The sequence below is a fragment of the Pan paniscus genome, chromosome 17 (genome assembly GCF_029289425.2).
Source record: "Pan paniscus chromosome 17, NHGRI_mPanPan1-v2.0_pri, whole genome shotgun sequence".
NCBI classification, from domain to species: Eukaryota; Metazoa; Chordata; class Mammalia; order Primates; family Hominidae; genus Pan; species Pan paniscus.
The window spans coordinates 90,330,260-90,355,973 of NC_073266.2; the positions used below are offsets into that span (position 1 = coordinate 90,330,260).

General features: G+C 37.1%; 1 protein-coding gene across 9 annotated transcripts in view; it reads right to left on the reverse strand.

Moving 5' to 3' along the window:
* The window catches only part of NETO1 (neuropilin and tolloid like 1), a 125,099-nt gene that overhangs the window by 67,786 nt on the left and 31,599 nt on the right, over positions 1–25,714 (reverse strand). Inside the window, exon 5 of one of the 9 annotated variants that reach the window (XM_057300478.2) lies at positions 22,228–25,124. The exons of 7 other annotated variants lie outside the window; for them this stretch is intronic. In XM_057300478.2, coding sequence (XP_057156461.1) covers positions 25,120–25,124 — 5 coding nt within the window. In that variant the 3' untranslated portion in view covers positions 22,228–25,119. Of the gene's footprint in view, positions 1–22,227; positions 25,125–25,714 lie in introns of those variants that run through there. One more of the 9 variants, XM_008952677.5, reaches the window with a different exon arrangement.

Sequence of the window (25,714 nt, forward strand, 5' to 3'; positions counted from 1 at the left end):
TGGCTAGTTTGGGACCACATTCTGCCTCTGAAAGAATTATTTCTAGAAAGCATAGTCTCCATCTTGGGGAATGGGAAGAATGATTATTCTTGGACCTCCAGACCTAACTGCCAGGGTGCATTTGGCATGCAAACCTATCATCTCTTAAGGACTGTAAGAATGGAGACCACTTACAGCCTATATCAAATACAACTGGAAATAGTGCTAAAATGGAAGTCTTAGAAGTTTTAACAGTGTTATACCACTTCTTTCCACTGGCATTTAGAAAATCTGTAATTTTGAAAAGGCACTGCATTATAAAAGCACTTTGAAATGGTTCACTTGCTCCTACAGTTCTGCTTAAGACACAGCTGTTTATGAGACACCTGCTAAATCTGTAGTTCCTCGCTCGTTTTTCTGTCATTCAAGAACGAGAGCATGGAAGGTGATTTCATTAAGAGGTGAGAAAAATAATCCGAGGCTTTCCCAGAGTAATGGTCTGCAGCAACATAAATCAATATCGTATTTTTTGGGTTCGCTGATGTTAGAAGGAAAGAATGGGTTTCTCTTATTCAGTTAGAGAGGAAGATTTATGAGATGCCTTCTGCTTTACTGCTTTTAGACTTTTCATTTTGTTCTATCATTAACCTAAGCTGGAAACTGCAAAAACAAAATAAATGTGACCACTTCCTCACACTTTCCCTTCATCGGAAAGATACCAAGAGCTTGCAATTATTCTTTGTAAAATCTCTACTACCTCCTTCCCTTTCCATATCCGCCATGGTGTTCTTTGTCACGGCCTTCCTCACCCTCAGGCTTCACAGTACTCACCGTCTCCATGCCTTTGCCCCTCCATCCTACAGTCTTTGGCACTCACTTTTCTGACGTCCAGATCTGAGTATCTCACTCTGTGCCCACTCACCCCAACGGCACCACCTGTTCTGTAACGTGAAACCCATGACTCATCTCTGCACTCTCATTCTACCAATGATTCTCTGTATTGTCTTTACGGTTCCATTTTACACAGACAGCCTCCCCTCAACTCAGAAACTCTCCAGCTTCCATATTCCAATAGAAACTGCCATCAGCTATGCTGCTAGCTGGAAAAATCTAACTGTTCTTTTCCTTTCCTGAGAGGCTTTCTTCTGGATGTTTTGGAATACAAACTACCTTTCATTGATCTCAATAATTTCAATGAGTGACATTGCTACAAACTAAATGATTAAAAATTTTTACAGACTATTTCAAAAAGTAGGGCCAGGTGGGGTGGCTCGTGCTTGTCATCCCACCTCTCTGGGAGACCAGAAAAGGAGGATCTTTTGAGACCAGGAGTTTGAGACCAGCCTAAACAACACAGTGAGACCCACATCTCTACAAAATAAAGTAAAATGAGCCAGGTGTGGTGGCATGTGCCCGTAGTCCCAGCTACTTGGGAAGCTAAGGCAGGAGGATGGTTTGAGGTCAACTGTTCGAGGCTGCAGAAAGCTGTGATCATACCACCTTAATCCAGCCTGGGTGACAGAGTGAGACCCTGTCTGAAAGAAAGAAAAAAAAAAGTAACTCATTAATGAATCCATGGATTTGGGGTTCCGAAACCTTCTTTTGGTTCTTGGAGACCTTTCTCTTGGCTCTCTGTCTCGTTTACACCCATGTTTTCAGTACCAGGGAGAGGACTCCTAGTTCAACAGTGTGTGGGAATGAAGCAAGCAGTCTGAGCACACAAATATCATTAAGAGATCTGGTGTTCCCACAGTGACTGCAGCCTTAAAACCGCAATTGTAAGTGTGATGCTAACATCTTCATCGAGGAACAACTGTGGGTAAAACTTCCCTACATTCACTGTATGGTGTTTAAGTGGTGAAATCACTGCATTATAAGAAATAAGTACAATTATTCTCATTGAAGGCAGGAGAAAACGGAAGTTCACGAAAGATTATAAAGTGGACTCAAAGGCACTATTTAGTCAGTGGAGAGTCAGTACTTGAACATAGTCTGTCTGATTGCACAATTGTTCACAGCTGTGACCCTGGACTTACTAAACCTCCAAAATAGGCAGCAGCTTCACTGCTAGTTAGTCTTGACATTTGTGCTTGAACATTTATTTACCACTTCAGGACCAACAGGTCCAAAATTTACACAGTTATCTTTCTTCCACTTTTTCCCTGTGATTTTCGCCAACGTCACCATTGAATTTTAAGTGATCCAGGCTTTAGACTCTAGTGACTTTTTGGTTTCTTCCTCACTCTTAACAGTTCCTTGCATCTACCTCAAAATGACCAAGGTCACGTCAATTCCTTTCTTTGGAAGTTTTGACCTTTATTACTTTTTTTATTCTCAATTCCCGGTATATTTTCTTTTTTAGTAATGCTTAGAGCCAATCATTTGTTCCACCTAGTCCTCCTAATTTCAGTCTTAACATTTTTCAATCCGGTCTCTCTAGAATGTACCTCTGATGCTGCCAACTTCTTCCGAAATATTCAGTTTCTCCTATAAATAACTCATAAAACTTGAAGTTCTAGGTACATTTCCTAACATTAATTCAAGATCCATCTCCTAAGTTTTCTCTTGGAGTCAACAGCCCTGTCAGAACAAACTACCTCTCATCACCATAACATATTCCCTATGACACATAAAATGTGTATAACTACCAATTCAATTTTTGAGGATTTACTTTAAAGTAATAAAATAAAAGATATTGATTATATAGTGCTTTTGTAATAATTGTTTTTAGGACCTCAGATGTCTAACCAAGGCTGGGAATCTGATGAGAGAGCCACTCTCCATGAAGCTGAAACAGGGAGATCCACGACCACTTACGTGAGCTGAATGTGAGACTGTCCAGCTCCTTCTCTACTGAAGGGGCTATGGAAAATGATAAGAGGGACGATGCCTTGCTGTTGAGCAGAGTGAGGAGTGACAATGTGCATGAGAATTTTCAATCAACACTTGTCATTACAGGAGAACTGCACCTCAAATACGTAAGACCCGGATTATCCAAATATCTTAAACCATACATTTAAGTGACAAGGGTTACACGGATTATGCATGGGCTGCAATAAATACGACTACTTTCTGCAGGAATATAACTTCATTCTAGGCCCGAAACAATTCCCCCAAATAATTTTCCAAAGAAAATGAGTTGTTTACAGCAAAAAGTTAATCACAGGAGCATAAGACCTGAGGGAAGAACAGTGAAAACGAAGAGAAGAAATGAATCTTGAAAGATTCCAAATAGTAGAACTACCATGCACAGACCATAAAAGAACAATGTTTATCATGTTTTAAGACATTACAAACCAGATTGAAAATATCTGCAGGGAACAGGAAACTACCAAAAAATACCCCAGTGTTTTTGAAAAATAACTAAATAAATGTAGAAATGAAAATCACAATAATTGCAATAAAAAACTCAATAGACAGATTTAATAACAGACTATAAAGGATGCACTCAAAGATACCCGAAGAAATTTCCAGTGCATTGCACAGACAGATGAAGAGTGAGAAAATAAAGGAGAAGTTAAAAGGCAAGACACAGTGAGACACTAATCTTATTAGGTTTCTAGAAAGGGAGGAGAAAATGAAGGGCATGAAATATTTAAAGAGATAATTATTTAGAGTTTTCAAAACTGTTGAAAAAGAAAAAAATCTGTACACTATGCAGAGAAAAAGAATAACACACTCATGAAAGGAGTGGTAATTAGGTTGATACCTGATTTCAGTGGCATCCGGGAGACTGGAATGATGTATTCAGCAAGCTGAAAAAAAAATGCTCTTGCAGACTTCAACATCCAAGAATGAAGCTGAAGTAAAAACTAGAATTATCTGCCAAAAATCTATTTTCACTAAGGGAATGTCTGAAGTCTCCAGTTCAAGCAGAAGGTAAGTGATATTAGGTCCCCAATTTTAGATGCAAAAAGGAATAAAGAATAAGAAATGTGTGGGTAAACAGATGGGCACTCACTGAATCCAATAATAAGAGTAAGGCAAAAATAACAGATAAATCATGAGACAGTAATGTAAGATAACATCTTAAGATTCTGTGTTTTCCAAGGGAATAATGACAGCAGATTTTGAGAAGAGAATGTATATGTTGTAGTTTCTTGAGTAACCACTAATAGGACAGGGGAAAAAGTAATTTAATTCCAAAAATAAATAAAGGCAGACAAATTGCATGAGGAAATTATAATAATAAGAAGAAAAGTAGAAACTAAAAACGAAAAAAAAAGAAATAAAACAAAGGAGGAACAAATAGAAAGCATAAAATGTAGGATTGATCTAAACCCAGATATATGAACTAAACACAATATTAAGTAACAAAGACCAGAAAACTGGACTAGAACACAAATCTAATAATGTGTTGCTCCTAAAAAACATCTCTAATTTAGGGAAACATAACTGTTTAAAGTGTTAGGAAAAGAATTATGCAAATTCAAATCCAAAGAGATCTGATATGGCAATTATTGGAATAAAGAAAAACTTCAGGGAAAAAAGCATTACTACAAATAATTGAGTTATTTTTAAACTCCAAAAGATTCAACTCTCTGAGAGATACAAGAATTTTAAATGTATATATACCTAATAACATAGGTACAATGTTATCATTGCATCAATGAAATATTTCCAGAATTCAAAGAGAAATAAAAATCTACCACTATAGGGACAGAGCTTATCAAAAAAAAAAACTTTAAATAAAATTATTATTATTTAGTAAAACAATTATTATAAAAATACTACAAAAACAACTTGTTTGGTGTTGCTAAAGCAGAACTTACAGGGATATTTACAGTTTTAAATCCCTGTGCTAAAAGGCAAAAATGCTCAACTATTTTGGGCAGCCTCTATCTTGGTGATCTATTTTTAATTACTCATGTTGGTATAACCCAGTATTCATGTGTTTAAAGAATGGAACTCAATCTCTGCTTCACACCACACAGTAAAAATCAAAATCTGAAAAGTAAGCAAATATAGTATTTAGAAGACAACAAAAAAGAATCGCTTTATGATTTCTATAAGGGAAGATTCATTAAGTCACAATATGAAAAATAAAAGTAATAAACAAATTAAAATTAGGAATTTTCAACCTCCACATGACACCAGAGTGAGAATGAAAAGGTAAGCCACACACTGCAAGACCTTATCAACACTTAGAGCCTTCAAATCACCAATATCTAGAATATATACAGACCTACTATAAATCAGCATACAAAAGAAAGACAACACAACATAAGACAGGCAAAAGTCCTGGTCAGGTATTTCATACAAGAGGAAATTTGAGCCTCTAAAACATTTAATACAAGTCATTTAATCTTATTAATAATAAACAAAATGCAATTAAAATAACAATGTGTGATCCCATTAAGCAGCCAACAAAACAGAAAAGGATGTAAGACTGACGACATCGAGTTTCATGTGTATGTGGAACAATGAAAACTCCTGTCCGCTGCTGACACTAGTGGACATTACTGCAACCATATGCAGGACGAATTTTGGCATAGATTTTGGACTGAGTAGGGTTTGAAAGACTCCTGAGAAAACTATCAGTTGTGGCTGGGAGAACAGGTAAGAAAATCCTACTGGATATAACACAGCTGTGTTATTTAGTGGCAGAAAGTCTGGCAATACTCCTGGGTACAAGACAGGAAATATCCACAATAGACTTGTACATTTTACTAATGAGAGTACTCAACAGAATGTTGAAAATGTCAAATGTCTTCTCTTAGGTGCAGACAGGTACAGATAGAGGTAAGGTATATATAGAGATCAACATAAGAAGAATTTTTAATCAGAATTAGGATCGATCTCTCTCTCACTCTCTCTCCCCCCTCCCTCTCTCTCCCTCTGTCCCCTTCTCTCCCCCTCTCCTCCACCCCTCCCCCTGCAATTCTCTATCTCTCCAGCCTGGAATTGGGGACAAAGATGAATTTCAGAGTGCTAAGAGTGAGCTGAGTGTGGCCTTAAGAGGAAGATCAAATCAAACAATTCAAAGGTAAAGCTGTAAAATACTTTGTTACAGCTACACAAAGGTGTAAAAAAGAAGCACTTATGCAACTTCTCAACTAGGTTTGAAAAATCTTAGATATCCCAAAGCACGCTGGAAAATGCCTGAGGAACTGGACTACTTGTGTTGTTTGGTAAAACCACAAAATTTCAAAGGCTGTTACACCAGCGTTTATCTAAAGGGGCAGAGACCATTCAAAATGAAAAGAAGTCCCTAGCATTCCACCTCCTACAGTCAGGAAGAAGGCTGGGAAAGCTCCTGACCTGCAACATGGGCCATTTGGGAGCGGGGAAAGGGAGGAAGGGTAAATCAGACAGCAGAGCCAAGTATTCAGGGCATAGCACCAATGGCAATGGAGAACCTCTCCAGGCAGCAGCAAGGAGAATTTCCTGCTGCCAGCGTCAAAGGAAAAGGCAACCGTGCCTGGATGGATTTTAGAATCATCACCGTGGGTCCCCACCCCACTGTGGGCCTATTTTAACTCTTCCTGGCAGGAGTGACTACTATGATCATCCCACCATCTTCCCATTGTGGGCTGGCTGGGGGTGGGGAGCTTGCCTTTTTAGTTCTCAAGTCTGCATTCAGAAAACCACTGAAGAGCTGCACCAATTGGCTGCTGCCAAGGAGTCCATCTACACTTGGACCCAGTAAGGATGATGGCTACAAGACTCTAAGCTGATGTCGTGATGAGAAGACACTTGTGAGAGTCTTCGAAGGGGATGAGTGCATGCAGCTTGTGGGAGGCATATGGGTTATTACAGCCAGTGGGCACCCTCTGGTAGGTCTATATTCAAAGATGCTCTCCAGCAATTCCTCCTCTCCCTTTACAGGGATGACAGTTTCCCATCAAGAGGTAGAGTTTATTTCCCTTCTCTTGGAACCTGAGTTTACCCTGTGACTTCTTTCACCAATAGAATGGAGCAACATGCTGAGCCTCTGACACTAGACATGGCAGTTCTTGCTGCTACCTTCTGAAACATTCACTGTTGATAGGCTCCCTCTTGTAGCCCATCAAACATACCATGAAGAAATTTCATCAATCACATGCAGAAGCCATATGGAAACGAATCAAGTCTCACAGCCCACAGCCTCAGCTTAATTCCCAGCTGTGGCCAAGAACACCAGCCCACCATGGGAGTGACAGCATCGGCCCCGCAGCCATTCCAGTGCTCAGGCTGTCACCAAATGGAGAAGAACCAACTAGTCAACCAACAAAGATGTGATAAATAATGCATTGTCACTGTGTAAGCCACTAAATGTTAGAGATTTTTTTTTAAACCAACAAAGTAAAGATTCGGTACAAATACCAAAAGATTGCTGATATTCAAAAACCTACATATGGAGACAGAAACCGCCCTATAGGAAGGAGCTTGTAAGGTAGCACCAAGTATTAATACCGAATGCCTAATCACCTCTTAGCGTGAGCTAGGCCTAGTGACTCATTTCTAACAAATAGTGCTTCACTTCCAGTGAAAGTAAGAAAAGTGATTAGATGTCACTTCCAAGATTTGGTTGGAAAAATTGTGACTTCTGTCTTGTTCTTTCTCTGTCTGTTTCTGTCTGTCTCTCAGACCTGTCTTTTTCCTTCCTACCCCAACATGCTCATGCTCTAAAAGACATCAGTTCATACACGGTAAACTGCCCAGTGAAGACACCCATATAGAATGGAAATATTGTTTCTGACCAACGGCCAGTGAGCACTGAAGCCTGCTATAGCCCTGTGAATGAGCTGGAAAGTGCATCCTCATGCAGGTGAGCCTTGAGATGATTGCAACTCGGGCTTATAAAAATCTTGCACATGAAATCATCCATCTTTTTTTTCTTTTGGTGTTAAATAAGATCAGCTTTCATTACCTTTGCACTGCTTGACTTTCAGTAGTTACCATTAATCAAAAATGCATACAATGAGTAAAAACAAAACTACTAAGATACTTACACATAGAGTCATAATTGTAAATTTGCAAGTGTACTAAATAAAATGAATCTGACCATGCTGTCTATTCACTGTTAGAAGAATCCTAAAGTAATAACATTTGCAAGTGGAAATGTTCCAAATTCTTTTGTGTGGTTTACTCTTGCAATTTCAAGATATTAAGAAAAATATTGACAGTGTCACATAAAACAGATTCTGCCTATGGCAACAGGCTTTCCTATATTTAAGAAACGCTACAAAGGCACAATGAGCAGCTGAGGACATTTCACTGTGGAGTATTCTAACCTTGGGTCACACTAGCACAGTGGAAAAGGTGTAGAAGCCTGTCATATGCTTCTTCCTCGAAATTTACATATGTGATTTCATTTTTAGAAAAAAATATTCACTTTACCATTTTCAGGACTATTCTTTGGAAAATAAGATTTTATGCAACCTTATTTTTCCAGATTTTAAAGTCAAGCATGAGACATTTTCATCCCAGAAAATCCACTGCTTACTGAGATGTTATGATTGGCTTCATAATAAAAGTACTTGAAATATAATCTTTCTTGGGGAAAAATGCATATCATAAAATATCATGTTCATTATAACTTTATATAAACATTTTTTCGTTGATCTATTAAATTATAGAAACAAGCAACATGTTCTTTTAAAACTCTCAAAATAGTCACTGCAATTATATGTATAATATTCCAATTTTAACAGCACAAAAAATTAAAAATTAGCTAACTATATCAAAATGGAAATATAGTTAGGCGTATATGTGTATTCTACACCTAAAACACACACGTTTAAAATGAATTATATTTTTCCACAAATTCCAGATGAAAATGTTTTTGCATAAGAAACTCTATAGAGCTGTCCTTTATTTTTTTAATCTAACATTAGTTTATAAAGCCATGAGTGAATCTAAGTCCATGTCTTCTTCCCTTTTATCCCTCTTCCCTTCCCACCTTCTGTCTGTCTTACTGTCTTACTGTTTATCTCTTTCTCTCTCCCTCTCTCAAACTTCCTTCCACCTTAGTTTAGGTGGAAGCCCACAGCCTCTGACTGTTTTGTGGCATCATGTTCAGGATAAGGGAGTGCTGCCACCTATGTAATTATTCAGGAAAACTGCACCACATTTCACTGGAATGGTGTATATATATTGATAACAAACCTTTACATATATCTGCCTTTCCTTGTGTTACAAAAAAGGATGGGCTTCTAAAGAGCTCTACAATTGCTGAAATTCTGAGAACTGATTCGTATTTTATAATTAGATAATTCTATGATTTCAAAAATATTTGACATTGATACTGGATTTATTTCAAAATGAGATAGCTTCATAACATTCCTAAGCTTTGCCCTAGTCATCAAGCATTTAATTAATTCTAATAATGCCAACACTAAAATATGTAAAGAAATCTGGATTTAAAAAACTTTGATTTGAAATATTTAATAGCATAAAAACTTTTAATATAATGCAATTTCATCTTTGAATTTGCATGTTTAAAATTCTTCTCCTGAAATTTGTTATTGGAAACTTTCTAAAATTTCCACCTAGTAAGAGAAAAATACCAAAAAGTAATATTAAACACAAAAAGAAACACTACATGTAGAGAAAGTTCTAAGTAAAACTTACCAAAAGTGAAAAAATATATACTTTTTAAATGCATAAAATAATGTTAATTTATATTTGGAATGGAAAAGAACCTCTAATTTCAGGATATTACATTCAGACATTATATTAAGACCTGATTTCTGTTAGCTCATTTTATTAAATAATTTGCAATTTGTTGCAAAATTTATTTTGTTGGTGAGAGATGCATGCAATGAAAAATCAAACATGCAGATGGCACTCATCTGGCACCAGAAAGATAAAATGGTTTCTATTTTTCTTTTGTACCAAAAAGAAATGAAGAATATGTTTTGTACGAAAGCTACACAACTAGAAATTTCAAATTCATAAGTTACTCTAAAAAATTTTAAAATGGTCTTTTGACACATGGAGAGTCCTTTAATGTTCATTTAATTTATATATAGACAATGAGAGGAGGATGAATAATTTTTACTTTGCTTGTTTTAGGAAAGACCAACAATAAATGTATGCAGATAAAATTTATAAGCACATGTTTCTAAAGTTTCAAATGATTACAATGTACACAGATGTAGAGCAATTAAACGAAGAGATTCACATGTTGGAAACCATTCAGACTGGAAAGCAAAATCAATGATGGAATATACAAGTGCGCATTCTCCTTTGTTATTTTTACATAACTATACTATAAAACTAACTCTTCCCTTCTCCACTCCACCCCATTCAATCTCCTGCTATTGGAGCTGTTTGTTCAACAGCCATCAGACTACTTTACTATAGCTTTGAAAACTTACAGGATGGTAAAAGGTATCACCTTGACTGGGCCACTTGGCCGGGGGGTTGTCTCTGGACCTGTACCCAAACATTACTCTGGATGCGTCTGGATGAGATTAACATTTGAATTAGTGGGTTCAGTGAAGCAAGTGGCCCTCTCTAATGAGGATGAGCGGCATCCATTCAACTGAAGACTTGGATAGAACAAAATGACTAACAGAGAACTCCTCCTCCCTCCTTGCTTGAGCAAGGATATGGGTCTTGACATGCCTTCGGACTCAAACTGAAAAACTGGCTCTTCTTGGGTCTTGAGTCAGGTGATTTTCAGAGTGGAACTACACTTTTGGGCCTCCAGCTTGTCAACTGCAACTCTTGGGTCTTCTCAATTTCTATAATTGTGTGAACCAATTCCTCATAATAAATCTCTAGGTAGACAGATAGATAGACTTTTAGGTGATAGACAGATAGACAGACAAATAGACAGACAGAAAATCTCCTAATTAGAACCTTGAATACACAAAAGGCACAAAGGCCTTCATGATCTACTCCTGCGAATCTCTTCTGCCCATCTCTTGCCTGGGAAACAGCTCTTTCAGCTTCCTAATCTTGGAACAGCCTCCCCTGGCTGACAAATTATATCCTGTCCTCTCCTTAGCCCCGTTTTCTGTCTCCTGAAGCAGTTTTTTCTTCTAAGCATTCTCTTCTTCATATTAACTCAAAAAAAAAAAAAATGGGTCCGGGCACAGTGGCTCATGCCTGTAATCTCAGCACATTGGGAGGACGAGGTGGGCGGATCACCTGAGGTCGGGAGTTCGAGATCAGCCTGACCAACATGGAGAAACCCCATCTCTACTAAAACAAACAAACAAAAAAGAAACAAGAAAAAAAAAATAGCCGGGTGTGGTGGCACATGCCTATAATCCAACTACTCAAGAGGTTGAGGCAGGAGAATCACTTGAACCCAGGAGGTGGAGGTTGCAGTGAGCCGAGATTGTGCCATTGCAGTCCATCCTGGGCAATAAGGGTGAAACTCAAAAAAAAAAAAAAAAAAAAGGAATCCTCTCCAGAAGAATCATGTACTACTTAGGAAGTCCACCATGCCCTCTGTCAGAAATGTAACACTGATGACCTCATTAATCTCAAAACAATACTCATTGCATAGGGTGGCTATCATCTCAATTTTTAGAGTTGAAGAACGTGAGATGTTGAGGTGACTGATAAAATTGGTAAAGGTCACACAGCAAGCAGGTGGCAAAGTTAGAGTATGAATACAGGTAATCTTATCCTAAGGGCCATAATCTGACCTATTAAAATGTCTTTCTAAAATTTAACATAAAAGAATCATAATGGGTAAAGCCTGGGGCCTTCATGGGATGTCTTCCTCACCACTCAACTGGGTTACAGACTTGGCTTTTTGTTAATTTTCAAAAACTGCCCTATGCAGGTGGGAGTGGGGCCACTGAGGAGCAGAGAAGCTGACATGTTATTCCTTCTCTGAGGTGTGATGCTCGAGGGGCATTTTTCCTAGACAGCTCTGTTGCCACAGTTGCCTGGGACTCGAGATAACCATGGAGGCTTCTTTGAAGAGTGATGAACGAAGGTCTTGGATCAGCCCTGACTTTTCCTTACAGCTGTAGTGGAATTTGTGTGTGACCCACGGATACAGAAAGGATGGCAGAAATTATCTGAGAGCTTAACTAGGGCTCAAGTCTCAGAGGCTGGAGGGGCTGGGAAAGGATGGGCTCAGTGGGACAGCTGCCAACAAGGTGGGCAGGTGGACTGCATGAGAAGCCTGACTCCATATGGGCTCCCAAAGCCAGGAAGCTGCCTGGGAGAGCGGGCACTGGGCGGCACCATGCCACAGGTCAGACAAGAACAGATAACAAGGAGGACAGCTCAGGAGCACCGCCACCGTCCCGTCCCCCCGCAGGACGTGGGGAGGCGGAGCAGGGAGCGGGAGCCATTTGCAGGGGCAGTTTCAAAGAATCTAACTCACCAAAGCTTAAATCTGAGTTTGAAAAACGAGAGAATTCGCTAGATAAGTTTAACTTTCCTACCGCCAAGCAAAATCGTGAGCTCAGACATAAAAGAGAATGACATTTTTCTATTCTGGGGTTTTGCACATCTTGTAATTGTAAAACATACATCAATTGTGCTGTTGTTTTCAAAACAAGTGGATTGTCATAGGAATAAAAGCTGAAGACTTCACTTGCTGTAGACACTGTTCTGTAATCTTGTTTATAAATTGTTAAGTTTGTACATATAATCATATTTCCCCCACAAGAACAGCAGAAGCAATAGCAATAAATTCTCTAAAATAATAAAAGGGAGAGTATGGGGAGAGGCATATACATGTGTGTGTATATTTATATTGTACTCATATCTATTGAGCACAAAGAACAGTGTGAATATTTTACCTACCAAATCGTTACAATGTCTCAAATGAGTGGGAGTACAAGGAGTTTGGGAGATTTAATATTTTCCTTCAAGCATCTCTGTATGTTTTGACTTCTTAAGAGCTTACATTACTTTTACAAGATACAGATACCCAAAAAGCCTCCCACGTATCTCACAGTCTTCTGACTTCTTTCATGTCCTTCCCATCCGTTTATTACTTAATAAATATTTATTGGCTGTTTTCCGTATTCCAGACATTATGCTAGATACTGAGGATGCAATATTTAAAAAAAAATTGCTAACCTCATGGCATTAATAGTCTGGTAGTGAGAGACAATATAAAGTGTCATGCGGTGATAAGCAATGAGTGCTTTGGGAAAATTAGCTAGGATTAAGGAGTCAGTGGGTGGTAGGTAGGTAGTAGGTAGGTGAGGTGTGAAAGAGGTAACTCTTACATGAGCGGAGCAGGGGAAGGCAGAGAGGGCAGAAAAGGCCTCTGAGATCACGTGAGGGACCTAAGGGGAGAGGGAGAACCAGCCTGAGAACAAGGGGAAGAGTTTGCCAGGTAGAGGGAAGAGGATGTTTCAAGACCTCAAGGCTTGTTCAACAAAGGGACATCAGTGAACCCTGAGTGGCCGCAGCCGTGTGAGAAGACGGGAGTTAAAAGGATGGAGGTGTGGGCAGGGCAGGTGGTGCAGAGCCAGGGTCAGAAAATTCCCCTGACTCCCTGATTCTCCATCACCTAAAGAGCTAAACATGTTCTTTATGTTTTTCAATAGATTTTTAAAAATAGTCAAAGAAGGATATTTGGTGACATGAGAAAAGAATATAAAATTCACATGCCTGTGTCCATCGAGCTTCACTGGAACATATCCATGGGCACTCATTTCTGCCTTCTTGCCACAAAGATGTGGAGCCCAGTAGCTGCCACAGAGACATGTGGCCACAAAGGCTCAAATATCTACTCTCTGCCCCTAAACAGAGGAGAAGCTTGCAGCTCCTGATACACAATGTCCTAGACAAACAGGACACAATGAAAAACCACTGGAGGGGCTTGTAAAGAAGTGACTTGGCCTGACTTGTGTTTTCAAACATCACTCTGGCTGCTATGTAGAAAATAGTGTTGGGATCAAGAGCTTGACTTCTTGTACAACTGCATGTCTGTGTTGCAGCATTTTGTTCTAAAGTAATAATGTTTACTCATCCACAACTTCTAATAGATTGGTTACACACTTTGAGAATAAGCAGGGTTTTTGTTTGTTTGTTTTGATCTCAGTAAACAGAGCTCCCAGAATTCCTAAATTTAGTGGGTACTTATTGAATAATTACTAAAGAACTACTACATTCAAATCTTTTGCTGGAATTTGGCTGCAGGTAACTTCATTTCTAGTTTCCTTTCCATGGCATTCTATTATTGTGTGTCTCTTCTCGTAATACATTTGTAAGCCTCTATCTTAGAATTATGATCCCAAATTGAATGTATAATTATCTGGCTCTGTATACATAGTACAGTAGAATTAAAAGTCCCTTTTGAACAACAGAAAGTGTTCTGGGAAATACTCATTAACTGTTGAGACTATCATCACATGAGAAGAGTTCCCAAACATTTATTTCATTTCTTGAGACTAGAAGAGCAAGTTGAATTGCCATAAAAGAGATTTGGTGCCGGGCGTGGTGGCTCACGCCTGTAATTCCAACACTTTGGGAGGCCGAGGCGGGCAGATCACCTAAGGTCAGGAGTTCAGAAACAGCCTGGCCAACATGGCGAAACCCTGTCTCTACTTAAAATACAAAAAAAAAAAAAAAAAAAAGCCAGTCATGGTGGTGCATGCCTGTAGTCCCAGCTACTCGGGAGGCTAAGGCACCAGAATCACTTGAACCTGGGAGGTGGAGGCTGCAGTGAGCCAAGATCACTGCACTGCACTCCAGCCTGTGCGACAGAGTGAGACTCGGTCTCAAACAACCAAAAAATAATAAAAATTTAAAAATAAAGAGATTTGGGATTAAATATAAAATTCCTCTTGATTTTAGAGTAACAGAACAAGAAAAGTTATTAACTATTCTTGTAGAAGGTAAAATAAAACAAGAAATCTACAGCCATGGACTCATAAATCAACCACAATAGACAAGAAAGACAAATCCTAAACAGAGGATATAAAATAAACTGTCACAATTTAGGATATGATGTTATAACATAGGACTAGGGAGAGTTAGTCCTGAGGAAGACAAGGAAGTGACTTCGTAAAGAAAAACAATCTGCGAAAACTCAAAGACTGGAATGTACATCTCAGAGCCCTAACCTGGGGCTTTCCACATCACCTGAAGTATTACTGATTTCTACTTCATCAAATAATAGCTGAATTTCTTCTGAAGTGATTTTGATAATTGTTTTCCTAAACATTGGCCTATTTTAACTTTTCAAATATATTGGCAAAAAGTGTTGATAACCCTTCACCTTTTCTAATCTAACTGTACTCATATATTGTAATTTCATTAATATTATTTATTTTTACCTATATTTTTGGATCAATTTTTATTAATTCTTTTCAAAATACCATATTTTCCATTTATTATTATTTCTTAGTTTCTTTGTTTTATTTCATTAATTTCTGCTTTTATCTTTATATTCTTTATAACTCTACTTCTAAAAACATTTATTCTACTATTATTTTTCTCATTTTTGGAGATAACGCCTAAATCTTCAATACTTTCCTTATTTATTGAGAATTATGTTTAGGTTCTAACAGCTACTTTGAGTGCAGGCCAAAAGATGTGTTACACAAATCTTTGTTAATACTTGAATTAGCACAAAACTCTATTTTGTCATGTTTATCTTGCTTTCTCCTGGTAACCATGTGATCTTTAAAAGTGAAATTTTGAGTTTTCAATCACTTAGAATTTTTAAAAATCTTTTCATTTATTCTGTTTAATAAAATAAAATGTGATTTAAAACACTAGATTTTTTTAGTAATGTTGAGATTTTCTTTGTGACATATATGGTGAAATTTTGCATATAATTTGTGTATTCTTAAAAATCATATATACTTCCTTTATTGAGTGCAGAGTTGTAAACACATTTATTAGATCAAATATATTCATTATCTTTTTGAAGTCTGTCATATAACTTACTTGTATTAGTGTAAAACAATAAGTACATTTAGAGAAATGACAAGTGTTCCACAATTATCGTGGTTTGCTAGTTTCCTGTTTTAAATACGTTTTTAATTAATATATTTTAAAGGTGCATTTTTGATATCTTACAGCTTGTTATTTTATTTGAACATTTTCTTATCACCATTATGCAGTTACTCCCTTCATTATTATTAATGATTTTTATCCTAAATTATAATTGGTCTGATATTAGCTTTTTAGTAGCTTTCTTTTACTTAACACTTATCTTTTCATATTTAAAAGTTTCAACCCTCCTACATGTGTGTCTGTAGGTTTTAATTTCAAATGTTTCTTATTAGCACTATCTTGCTGGGATTTTTTCCTCAGTGTAATTCTTTTCTCGTGTTTTTTTAAATTGGTAGATTTATTCTGTTTATATTTGTTAGTTATTTTGACCCTCATATTTTGTCTTTTTCTTACACCACTTTTTTTTCACAATTCCTTTTTTCTCTTTCTTGCTTTCTATTTGATTGATAACGATTTCTGTATTTCCTTTTAATTCTCTGATGGTTTGGAAACTATGGACTGTATTTCTGTTTCCGTGAGACAGGTTCACTGTGTGCTGGTGACACTTTCAAAAACAAGTTACACAAAAAAGTTGATTAGGAACACACAGGCACGAACGGACAACAGAAGCCTAGGGTGAGTGTTCCCCCACAACTCACGAAACTGTCTGACAGGAATAGAATCTTATTTGCAATGGGCCCTATTGTGCCACAGCTGACGAGCCCTGGGGAAGCCTCCGATCCTAGGCTTTTACATCGTGGGTGAAGCATGACACACTGAGCTGAAGCACTGAAGATCAACCCATTTCTAGGGGGGCTGGAACAGTGCCCGCGCTGTTCTGGCTCGTCTCCCTTATCTCAGGATGCTGCACTCCCACCGCCTCCTACAGTTATTCTTGAAAACTACAGTGAGAAATCGGGGCAAACTGGGTCTGCCCAAGGATCCCCAGAGAACCGCCCAGCCATATTCAATGCTTTCTTTTTTTTTTTTTTTTCAAATCCGTAAGTTACCTGGTTTAATACCAACCTTCTAATATTTTTAAACGCTCAGTAGGGGGTTTGCCAAATTGTATGTTTATTCCCTTTTTTTTATTCTGTATGTTTAATATATCCATAGTAAAACAATTACTTAAAAACAACTGAGGACTTTATGCAACGTGAGTGACGATGAATCTGAGAAGCAAAACACACATGCTGCCCCTTCCGTAGTCTCTTTACAGTCCAGGCCTCCATGTACTCAGCAACTGCAGAATGACCCTCCAGCCCCAAACAACCATATGGCCATACGTGGAGCCCCTCCATAGGGTTGTAGCCTGGGTTGGAGGGACCTGCAGTACAGTATCTGGAACTCACAGCAAGGGGCCAGGCCCAAAGCAGGAGAAAATTTGAGAAACAAGATTGCAAGAAACTGTCCAGGGCAACATGGCAAAACCTCCTCTCTACTAAAAATACAAAAAATGAGCTGGGCATGGTGATGTCTGCCTGTAGTCCCAGCTACTTGGGAGGCTGAGTGGGGAGAATCAGCTGAGACTCAGAGGTTGAGACTGCAGTGAGCTGGGATCATGCCACTGCACTTCATCCTCGGCAACCAAAGTGAGACCCTGTCTCAAAAAAAAAAAAAAAAAAAAGAAAAAAGAAAGGGAAAACAAAGATTACAGGAAATTGTCCTTGCTGTTTGGGCATGTTGAAAGGGACAGTTGCTCTGACTTACGACTCCTATAGCAATACTTCCGTGACTTACGACTCCTACAGCAATACTTCCGTGACTTACGACTCCTACAGCAATACTTCTGTGAGAATTTTGCACTTTGGAAAAGAACTCCAAAGGGAAGCTGGGCTTGGAGGTCTTTCCTGCGTCAAAACTTGTGAGCTATGTTGAAGTTGTTTTGGTCAGATGTTATCTTTTGCTACTTGCAGAAACAGAACAAGCCATATTTGGAGGAAATTTTCCAAAATTAGTCCACGTAAGAGCAATAAATTAAAAATGCAGCCAGGCGTGGTGGCTCACGCCTGTAATCCCAACACTTTGTGAGGCCAAGGCCAGCATCACCTGAGCTCAGGAGTTCGAGACCAGCCAGGCCAATATGGCGAAACCCCGTCTCTACTAAATACAAAAATTAGCCAGGTGTGGTGGCACATGCCTGTAATCTTAGCTACTCGGGAGGCTGATGGGGGATAATCGCTTGAACCCAGGAGGCGAAGGTTTCAGTGAGCCAAGATCGCACCATTGCACTCCATCCTGGGCAATAGAACAAGACTGCATCTCAAGAAAAAAAAAAAAAAATGCAAATCAAGAGCTCCCAAAACAGAAGCAACATCATCATACATGAGAGCTAGCAGAAGCAACATACAATAAATCTTGGAGTTTGCAATTATCAAACACAGAATACTTTCTGTAGATATACGCATACTGTTTTAAAAGGAAACATTTGCAAAAATGTAATACAGTAAGAAACTACAAAAACAAAGATATTCAAAGTGAAATTTTCAATAAAATTTTTCAAACTATAATTGAAAATTGGCAATATTTAAAGAAATAGTAGCTACATTTTTTGACAAGTGATTAAAAATTTGAAGTCACTGATCTAGAAGGTATAATATATTCTACAAAAGAAATAAACAAAAGGAAATCCATACCTAGACACATGGCAATAGAATTGCTAAACACAGAAGATGAAGATAAAATCTTGAAGCCACAGAAAGAAAAGCCATGTCAATTAAAGGAAATGACAGGATGACTGCAGATATTTCAACAGTGAAAACGAAAGACAACAGACAGTCAAATAATGTCTACTAAGATCTGGGAGAAAACACCTGTCAACCTAGAATTGTCAGTTGGCAAAATTATTTCTTACAGTTGAAGGGGAAATGGGAAGATATTTAGAGAATAAGCAAACACTGGAGAATTTAGTCTCCAAGAGAACTGTTCTAAAAAAAAAATCTTAAGAAAGAAAATTACCCCTTAACAGTCTCAAATGCAAGAAAGACCATTCATTTGAGTTACCAAATGAAATGGGAAACAGGAACACTCTAATTACCTTATTACAGCACAACTTATATTAGAAATTATAAACAAAAATAATTTCACTTAGAAATTGAAAAACAAGATCATTATAAAAAAAGAATGGATTGAAGAAGACATTTTAAATGACTTATGATTAAATGGTAGTGCAAGGCATTAGATAAGATCTAAATAAGCGAATAATCATACCATCTACCTTGTTCATGAAATTTAAGTCTCAAAATACTAAAAATGCGAACTTTCCTCAAGCTGATCTATAGACCAACCAAAATCTCAATCTTGATTTTCCTTAAAGAAACTTAAAAAGTTTATTAACTGTTTTCAGGATAAAGAGACAAAAATATCTAATATACTCCAATCAGTTATTCAATCTTATTATGATATTATGTATCATTATTATCATTACTGCTATGATAGCAGTTTTACAATCTTAACAACTTTACCTGGACACACCTGGCATTTTCTGAACACTATGAAATTTAAATGTATATTTAAATGTATATCACATTAGGTTCTACAGTAGCTGTTAAAATAGTTCTATGCTTGGTTTACCCCAAATATATGTTTAATTTTTAGAATACAAGCTAATTATTTGCTCCTTTGCCAAAAGATAAACTGAAAGAATATGGAATAATAAGAACAGAATAAAAACTCTAAGTAACAAAATAATATTTTGGGGGCACCTCTTAAATGGAGGGAGTACAGTGTTCACACTGGTGCTCTAAGCTGGGTGTGCGAGACAGAGCTGCTCTTGCTTTCCTGTTCTGTCATATCAGTGCATCTCTAAAGGCAACACACCATATATAAGTATGAAGTTCTGGCTTCAGACAAGACTGCATTACCCTAGGATTGACTCAGCAGGTTGGCACACTTCTGAATATATTCGCAGTGTATCCACAGAGGAAAATAATAAACTTCACTCACGAAAAGAGACACAGACTCTTGGTTGTCCAAATGAAGGTTCGAGATAAAGGGATTTGGGGTGGATCATAGTGTGTGTCTGTGAGATTGCCTCAATTCAGGCCCACATCTACCTATGTGGCTGAAATATGAAGGAAGTACTATAAAACCTATGGCTTTATCATCGTAGAGGATCATGCATGTAAGCCGTCCACAGCATAGAGGAAGCGGCGGCACAGGGAAGGAAGCAGCCCTCCCAAGAGACAGGAACAGCAGTGCTATCTTGGTGCCGGCTTGCGAGAGTGGGCATGGTGCTAACAAAATTGGCAAAGGCTGTTGAGGCTGCAGCCACACACTCAGCACCCTGGACAGCGTCCAAACCCCAGAAACGGGTTGGCAGGGAGGCCACAACTTCAGAGACATCAGTAGCGCCACATGTGTTTTCAGAAAAATTTTGTGAGATCACCTTTGCTGGGTGGTGAAAGGGACCAGGGCATCTAAACAAGGAGTCCAAAAAACAAACACAAATGGCAAAAATAACAATGATCATAAGGTCTGAGGGTTGGCTTACAATTCCTCAATGAACAGATGTATTACAGAAGACTGGCAGAATTTTTTAGGAGCAGCTTTTGGTGTGGAGGTAGGATGTGGTGGGGAGGGGATGGATTTCTCCAGGTTACAGGCAAAGCATATGAAAATCTGTCTTAATCCTGATTCCTAGTTGAACTGAGTCTTGCATAAAGCAACAAAAGATGAATTTTAACCACCTCCACTTTGACTGCATTTTCCCTCAAATTCACCATCTCCTCTTTCTTAATCCTTCCATCACAAGATTCCTTTCACAGAAAAGGTTTCCGAAAGATTATGCTACACTTATGGGTTCCAGTTGTTCAGTTTTTATCCCCTATTTTCTTCTCTGAACATTGAGTTTTCATTTACCACTGCAGGAAAAACTGTACTTGATAGGGTTGTCAATTATGCCTTCTGACTGCAAAATCTTCTTGATGAGGTATACTATTACCTCATCAAGGCAATAGAATATGTCTCTTCCTCTTGGTTTTCAAGACCCCCTTACCCCACTTCCTGATATTTCACTATGCTCTTCTGGCCAGCCATTTCAGTATTTATTTCTGGCTCCTCAAACAACAGCCCATCTATTCACTTGCCAGCAAACCTACTCAGATGGTCTGTCTTCGTCCTTCTCGATATTTCTTAGCTGAGCAATACCATCCACATCCATGATTTCTACCACCACCTCCATACCAGTGACTAACACATCTGATTCCACAGACCACATCTTCTTACAATGTAAAATCCTATTTAACAACTGAAGCCACAACAATGAATGAAAATGATCTATTTCTTCATAGAATTACAGTCTGGTGTGTCAGATAAAAGACACTGGGTTAACTCCACTTCCATATCTCAAAGGTACCTCAAATGAAAGATGTAGCAATATAACTCACTGTCTCTTCCTTCAGACAATCAGACAGCATATGTTATAAATTTTAACATCTCTGTAATTCTGAAGCTGTATCTCCCTGTGCATATTCAATGCTACCACTAGTACTTTAATTCACCTGGACATCTTTTACAGCTTCCCAACTCATCAACAATTCCACCCTCTCCCAATATACTTTCTATCTTGTGATCCAATGGTGATTCTATGTCTCAAATGTGATAATTTTCATATGTATAATATTTTGGCAGTTTCATTGTTTTAAGACTAAACTCAATTAGATTAGCATAAAAAACACTCACATACATCTTGTATAACTTTTCAAAACATATTCCTCATTACGTTTCCGTGCAAAGCTTTTATTTCACGCAAACTAAATCACTTGCAATTTTTCTGGTGGAAAAGCAATGCCAGTATTTGTCTTTGGGTATTGTAGTCATATAGTTTAGAACTTCCCTTTCATGCCTTCTTCCTAGATAACTCTTCTAAGTGCTTCAATATAAGTGTTGGTGTTGTCTCTTGAAAGTGTTATTCTATATTGCAGCATAGTTTGAGTTAAAGGCCCTTACTTCCTTAAAGTGATGTACTTATCTTTATTATGACAAAATCACATGGTACTATCTCCCTAAGTAGGATATAAATAGTGTCTGATTTTCAATTATTTGTTAACTCTAGTGCTTAGCACATTAGTAAATGAATAATTGATAGATGAATTGGATGATATATTCAGAATTCTTGCTAATTCTCCAATTTCCTAATTCTTAAAATTTGAGGCCATATAAAATGCTTTGTAATTCTTAAAAAGTAGAATAAAAATCACCCTAAAATTTATTTAAAAATTCCACAACAGCACTCTAAAAAATTTAATATGACTCAAAATATTTTGGGAAAAACATTATTGTTTGTAACAGTTAGAAGTCTCAGGTCTGAAATTAGAGAAATGTGCATTACACTCATAAAGATCAAGTTTTTTTCTTTTTCCCCCTCAGTGATATAAACCCTTCAGATTTTATTTACCTACATTTATCTCTCAGGAAAAACCACTTCTAAATAATACTTCAAAAGAATTAAAAAATAGCCAAGTAGTCCTCTTTAGATTTTATTAACCCATACATTGCAATAAGCAGATCTTACGACTCTGTCTCTTGAGCTTCTAGGTAACATCTGGTAGTTGATGTGTCTAAGTCCTGTTACACAACATTTTTTGGCTTCTTAGTGTCATCCAAGGGATTGATGTTTGACTAGACTAACCCAATTTATTCTGCCTGCTGCTCTCATTTGTATAGGCTGCTATTAATGGATAGGCTGAAGTATGGTTGATTACAATTCACTTTTTAGTACCAAACTTTATAGTGTTGAGGTTTATATGCATATTTTCACATGTATAGTAGAGCAGTGTAATAAACATACAGATTTATACACAAATTAATCATAATCATGTTTTCTGAACAGATAGATACACCTTATAAAAAATTGTCTCATAATTTATATAGTCTAGAATTCAGGCTTCTATTTCCAAAATGGATGACATTTTTAGAAGGCTATGTAAATGTCTCCTCTAATGCTCTTCATATTCTCAACACTCAGTTGAAAAATGGGTCATCAATTCAAGAGATGAACTGTAGTCTCCATAGTCTCCACACAGCTCTAACCTATTACTTTTGTGAATTCACCTTAAAGACTCCATATATATGTTATTTAAATTCTCTGTAATCATCGGTAGAACTGGAGGAAACTTTGACGCATCTGTATATTGATACATCCATACAAAACAGCTTTCCCAAAATATGAATCTACCGTTTTTCACTGCCAAGCTGTTTGAGTCATAGATATTTCTGACATTTAAGCACTTCACCTGGTTAAATCCTCCTACTTTAGATCTGTACTTGAATGCTAATATTTCAAGAAGACTTTCTCTGACCTCTAGACCGTTAAGTTCTTTTGCTGTATTCTCTGATATCATCCTATTTTCTCCACTATGACCCCAAATGCTTTATTCTACTTTAACGTCACATTTCCCACTAAACTACAAGCTCTATCTTCTTCATTCTAATCTGCCCTATTTTGAACCATGCTTGCACCATAATAATTCTGAAGTAAAATTGGTTTAGTAAATGAATTCTGACTCCATTACCGTCTCTCACTAACTCCCTGATGCTCAATGCTTTTCTGACTCTCACGACCTCCCCGAACCCAACCACAGGCCTGCCACATTGCTCATACTCTCCTATCTTCCCAGGTTCTCAGTAGTGGGGTGAGAACCAGAAGAGGATATGACTCAGGGATGGCATGGAATTTTTGCCGTGCATATATCTGCTGACTTTCAAAAACTGAAAAATTAATGCCTTCTTTGGGGGCCTACTAAACTAGTCTTCATTTTAAAACAACTGTGTACAACTGAAGACTCTAAACGTCCCTGCACAAAATAGCTGTTGTAGCATCCCCATACAAAACATTATTATATATCTCATTAACTAGCTCAATTTCTTTCTTGAAAATATGTATTTTCACACTTATGACTTCCACCTCTTTAACATTCCTATGATAAATTAGCAAGTCCAAAGTGAATACAACATTTTAACACCCAACCTACAAGAGACAGATATATTTTCATTTAGATACTTGTTTTATTATTTAAAGAAAGGCTTAGTTATGTTACTTGTATTATTGTCTTGGCAGACTTTAAAATCAATACTCTGGTATTTAGAGCTTCGAACAATATTTTTGTTTAAAAAAAATTTTAATATTTTAATAAAATACAACATATATGCATATTAGTGTACTGTAAAATATGTATTAATTGCAAAATAAGTTTTAACTATCCTTAAAATGATAATATTGACTATCCCTACAATAATAATAACATTATTAACAGACAAAATTTAATAAATGACAAAACTGTAGTTTAACCAGTTACTTTTTAGAAAGAAAGGAAAAGAGACATTAAATAGGAAAAGGTTTAGAAACCAGATAATAGATTTAATGAAGGGAGTATAAGAAAATCTCACTGAAATTTAAAAAGAACCCAGAAAAACATATCTGGGGCCAAACACCAATTTCATTTTTAAATTATGTGACACTTAACAAAGTTAATCAACTATTCTGAATATTAATTACTATATATAATATAAAAGCAATGAAAATCATGTAGTAATCTATTTCACAACACTATTACTCAGATCAAAGTCATGTTGGAGCTACAGGAAATTTATGTTTATAATTAGTTAATTCATTTATGTATTTTTAGTTCTTCAGTCATCTTCAACTTTCTCTCGGAATGGGCGAATAATAATACGCTCTCTTCAGCTTTTACTGTTTGATTGTTTGAGCAAAATGTGTTAAATACATGTTAATTCCCAGTCCGTGGCGATAAGAAACTAAAGCAAAACTTCTCAGCTGAAGAATTCACAATATTTTGGGGAGAGTGGAGACTATTATAATAAAAAGATTGTAATACAAGAATAAATTATATAAAAAGATTATATAATTATAATCTTTTAATATCATATATAAAATAACATATAAAATAATATATTACATAAAATAATATAATTTAACACAATATTACATAAAATATAATATTATATTAAAAGATTATAATACAAGAAGTCCCTCACATAGGAGAATGGTGAGGAAAGGAATCCTGGGGAAGATTGAACCTTCATCTGAGTTTCAAGGTAGGAGTTCGAATTTACTAAGTCCGAATATGTGGCAAACTTTCTCCAGAAAGATTGAGCAAACAGCATTTTCAAGGGCACAAATCATGGTGCACCTGGAGATCAGCATGTGTGCTTCAAGGTGGTGTTAGATCAACGTTCTGGGCACCACAGCATCCAGAGATGAGATGATGGAGAAGGAGAGATCACGAAACACTCTGTAGATCCTGCTAAGGAGTTTGCCTTTTATTCTGGAGGCAAAGAGGTAATTAAAGAAGTTTAATTAGACCAGTATATGATCAGGCATGAATTGTAGGAAGTCCACTTTAACAGCTGTTTGGGTAATACAGGAGGAGCAAATCCAAAGTAGGAATACAAGTTAAAACTCCTGTTTCTTCTATTCTAGTAACTCAGGTATGAAATTAGGAAAGCCTGAATTAGTGCTGAGGTAGAAAGCTAAGACATAGATTCAAGGAATAATGAGAAAGCCTTTCTGAAGGATGTAGAGGTGAAATGAGAAGGAAGAATGATGGGTATTTCTACGGTTTATTGTTTGGTGGGCCCGAAGTTGGCAGAACCATTACTCCAAATATAAATGCAGAACAAAAGCATTACCTTCTTGCAAAAATACTGATATTCTTAAATTTGAGGAAGAAATGGGACATTCACGTAAAAACTGCAGTAACTGGAGAAATAAATGGGTGAGAAGAAAATTATATTTCATGTATATTCTTCCACGTGTCGACACTATAACTAATGTTTGGAAAACACATATGACTTATGGTTACTTCCTTAGAAATCCCACAGGGTCGTGAGAGGAAAACAAATAAATACGTAAAGA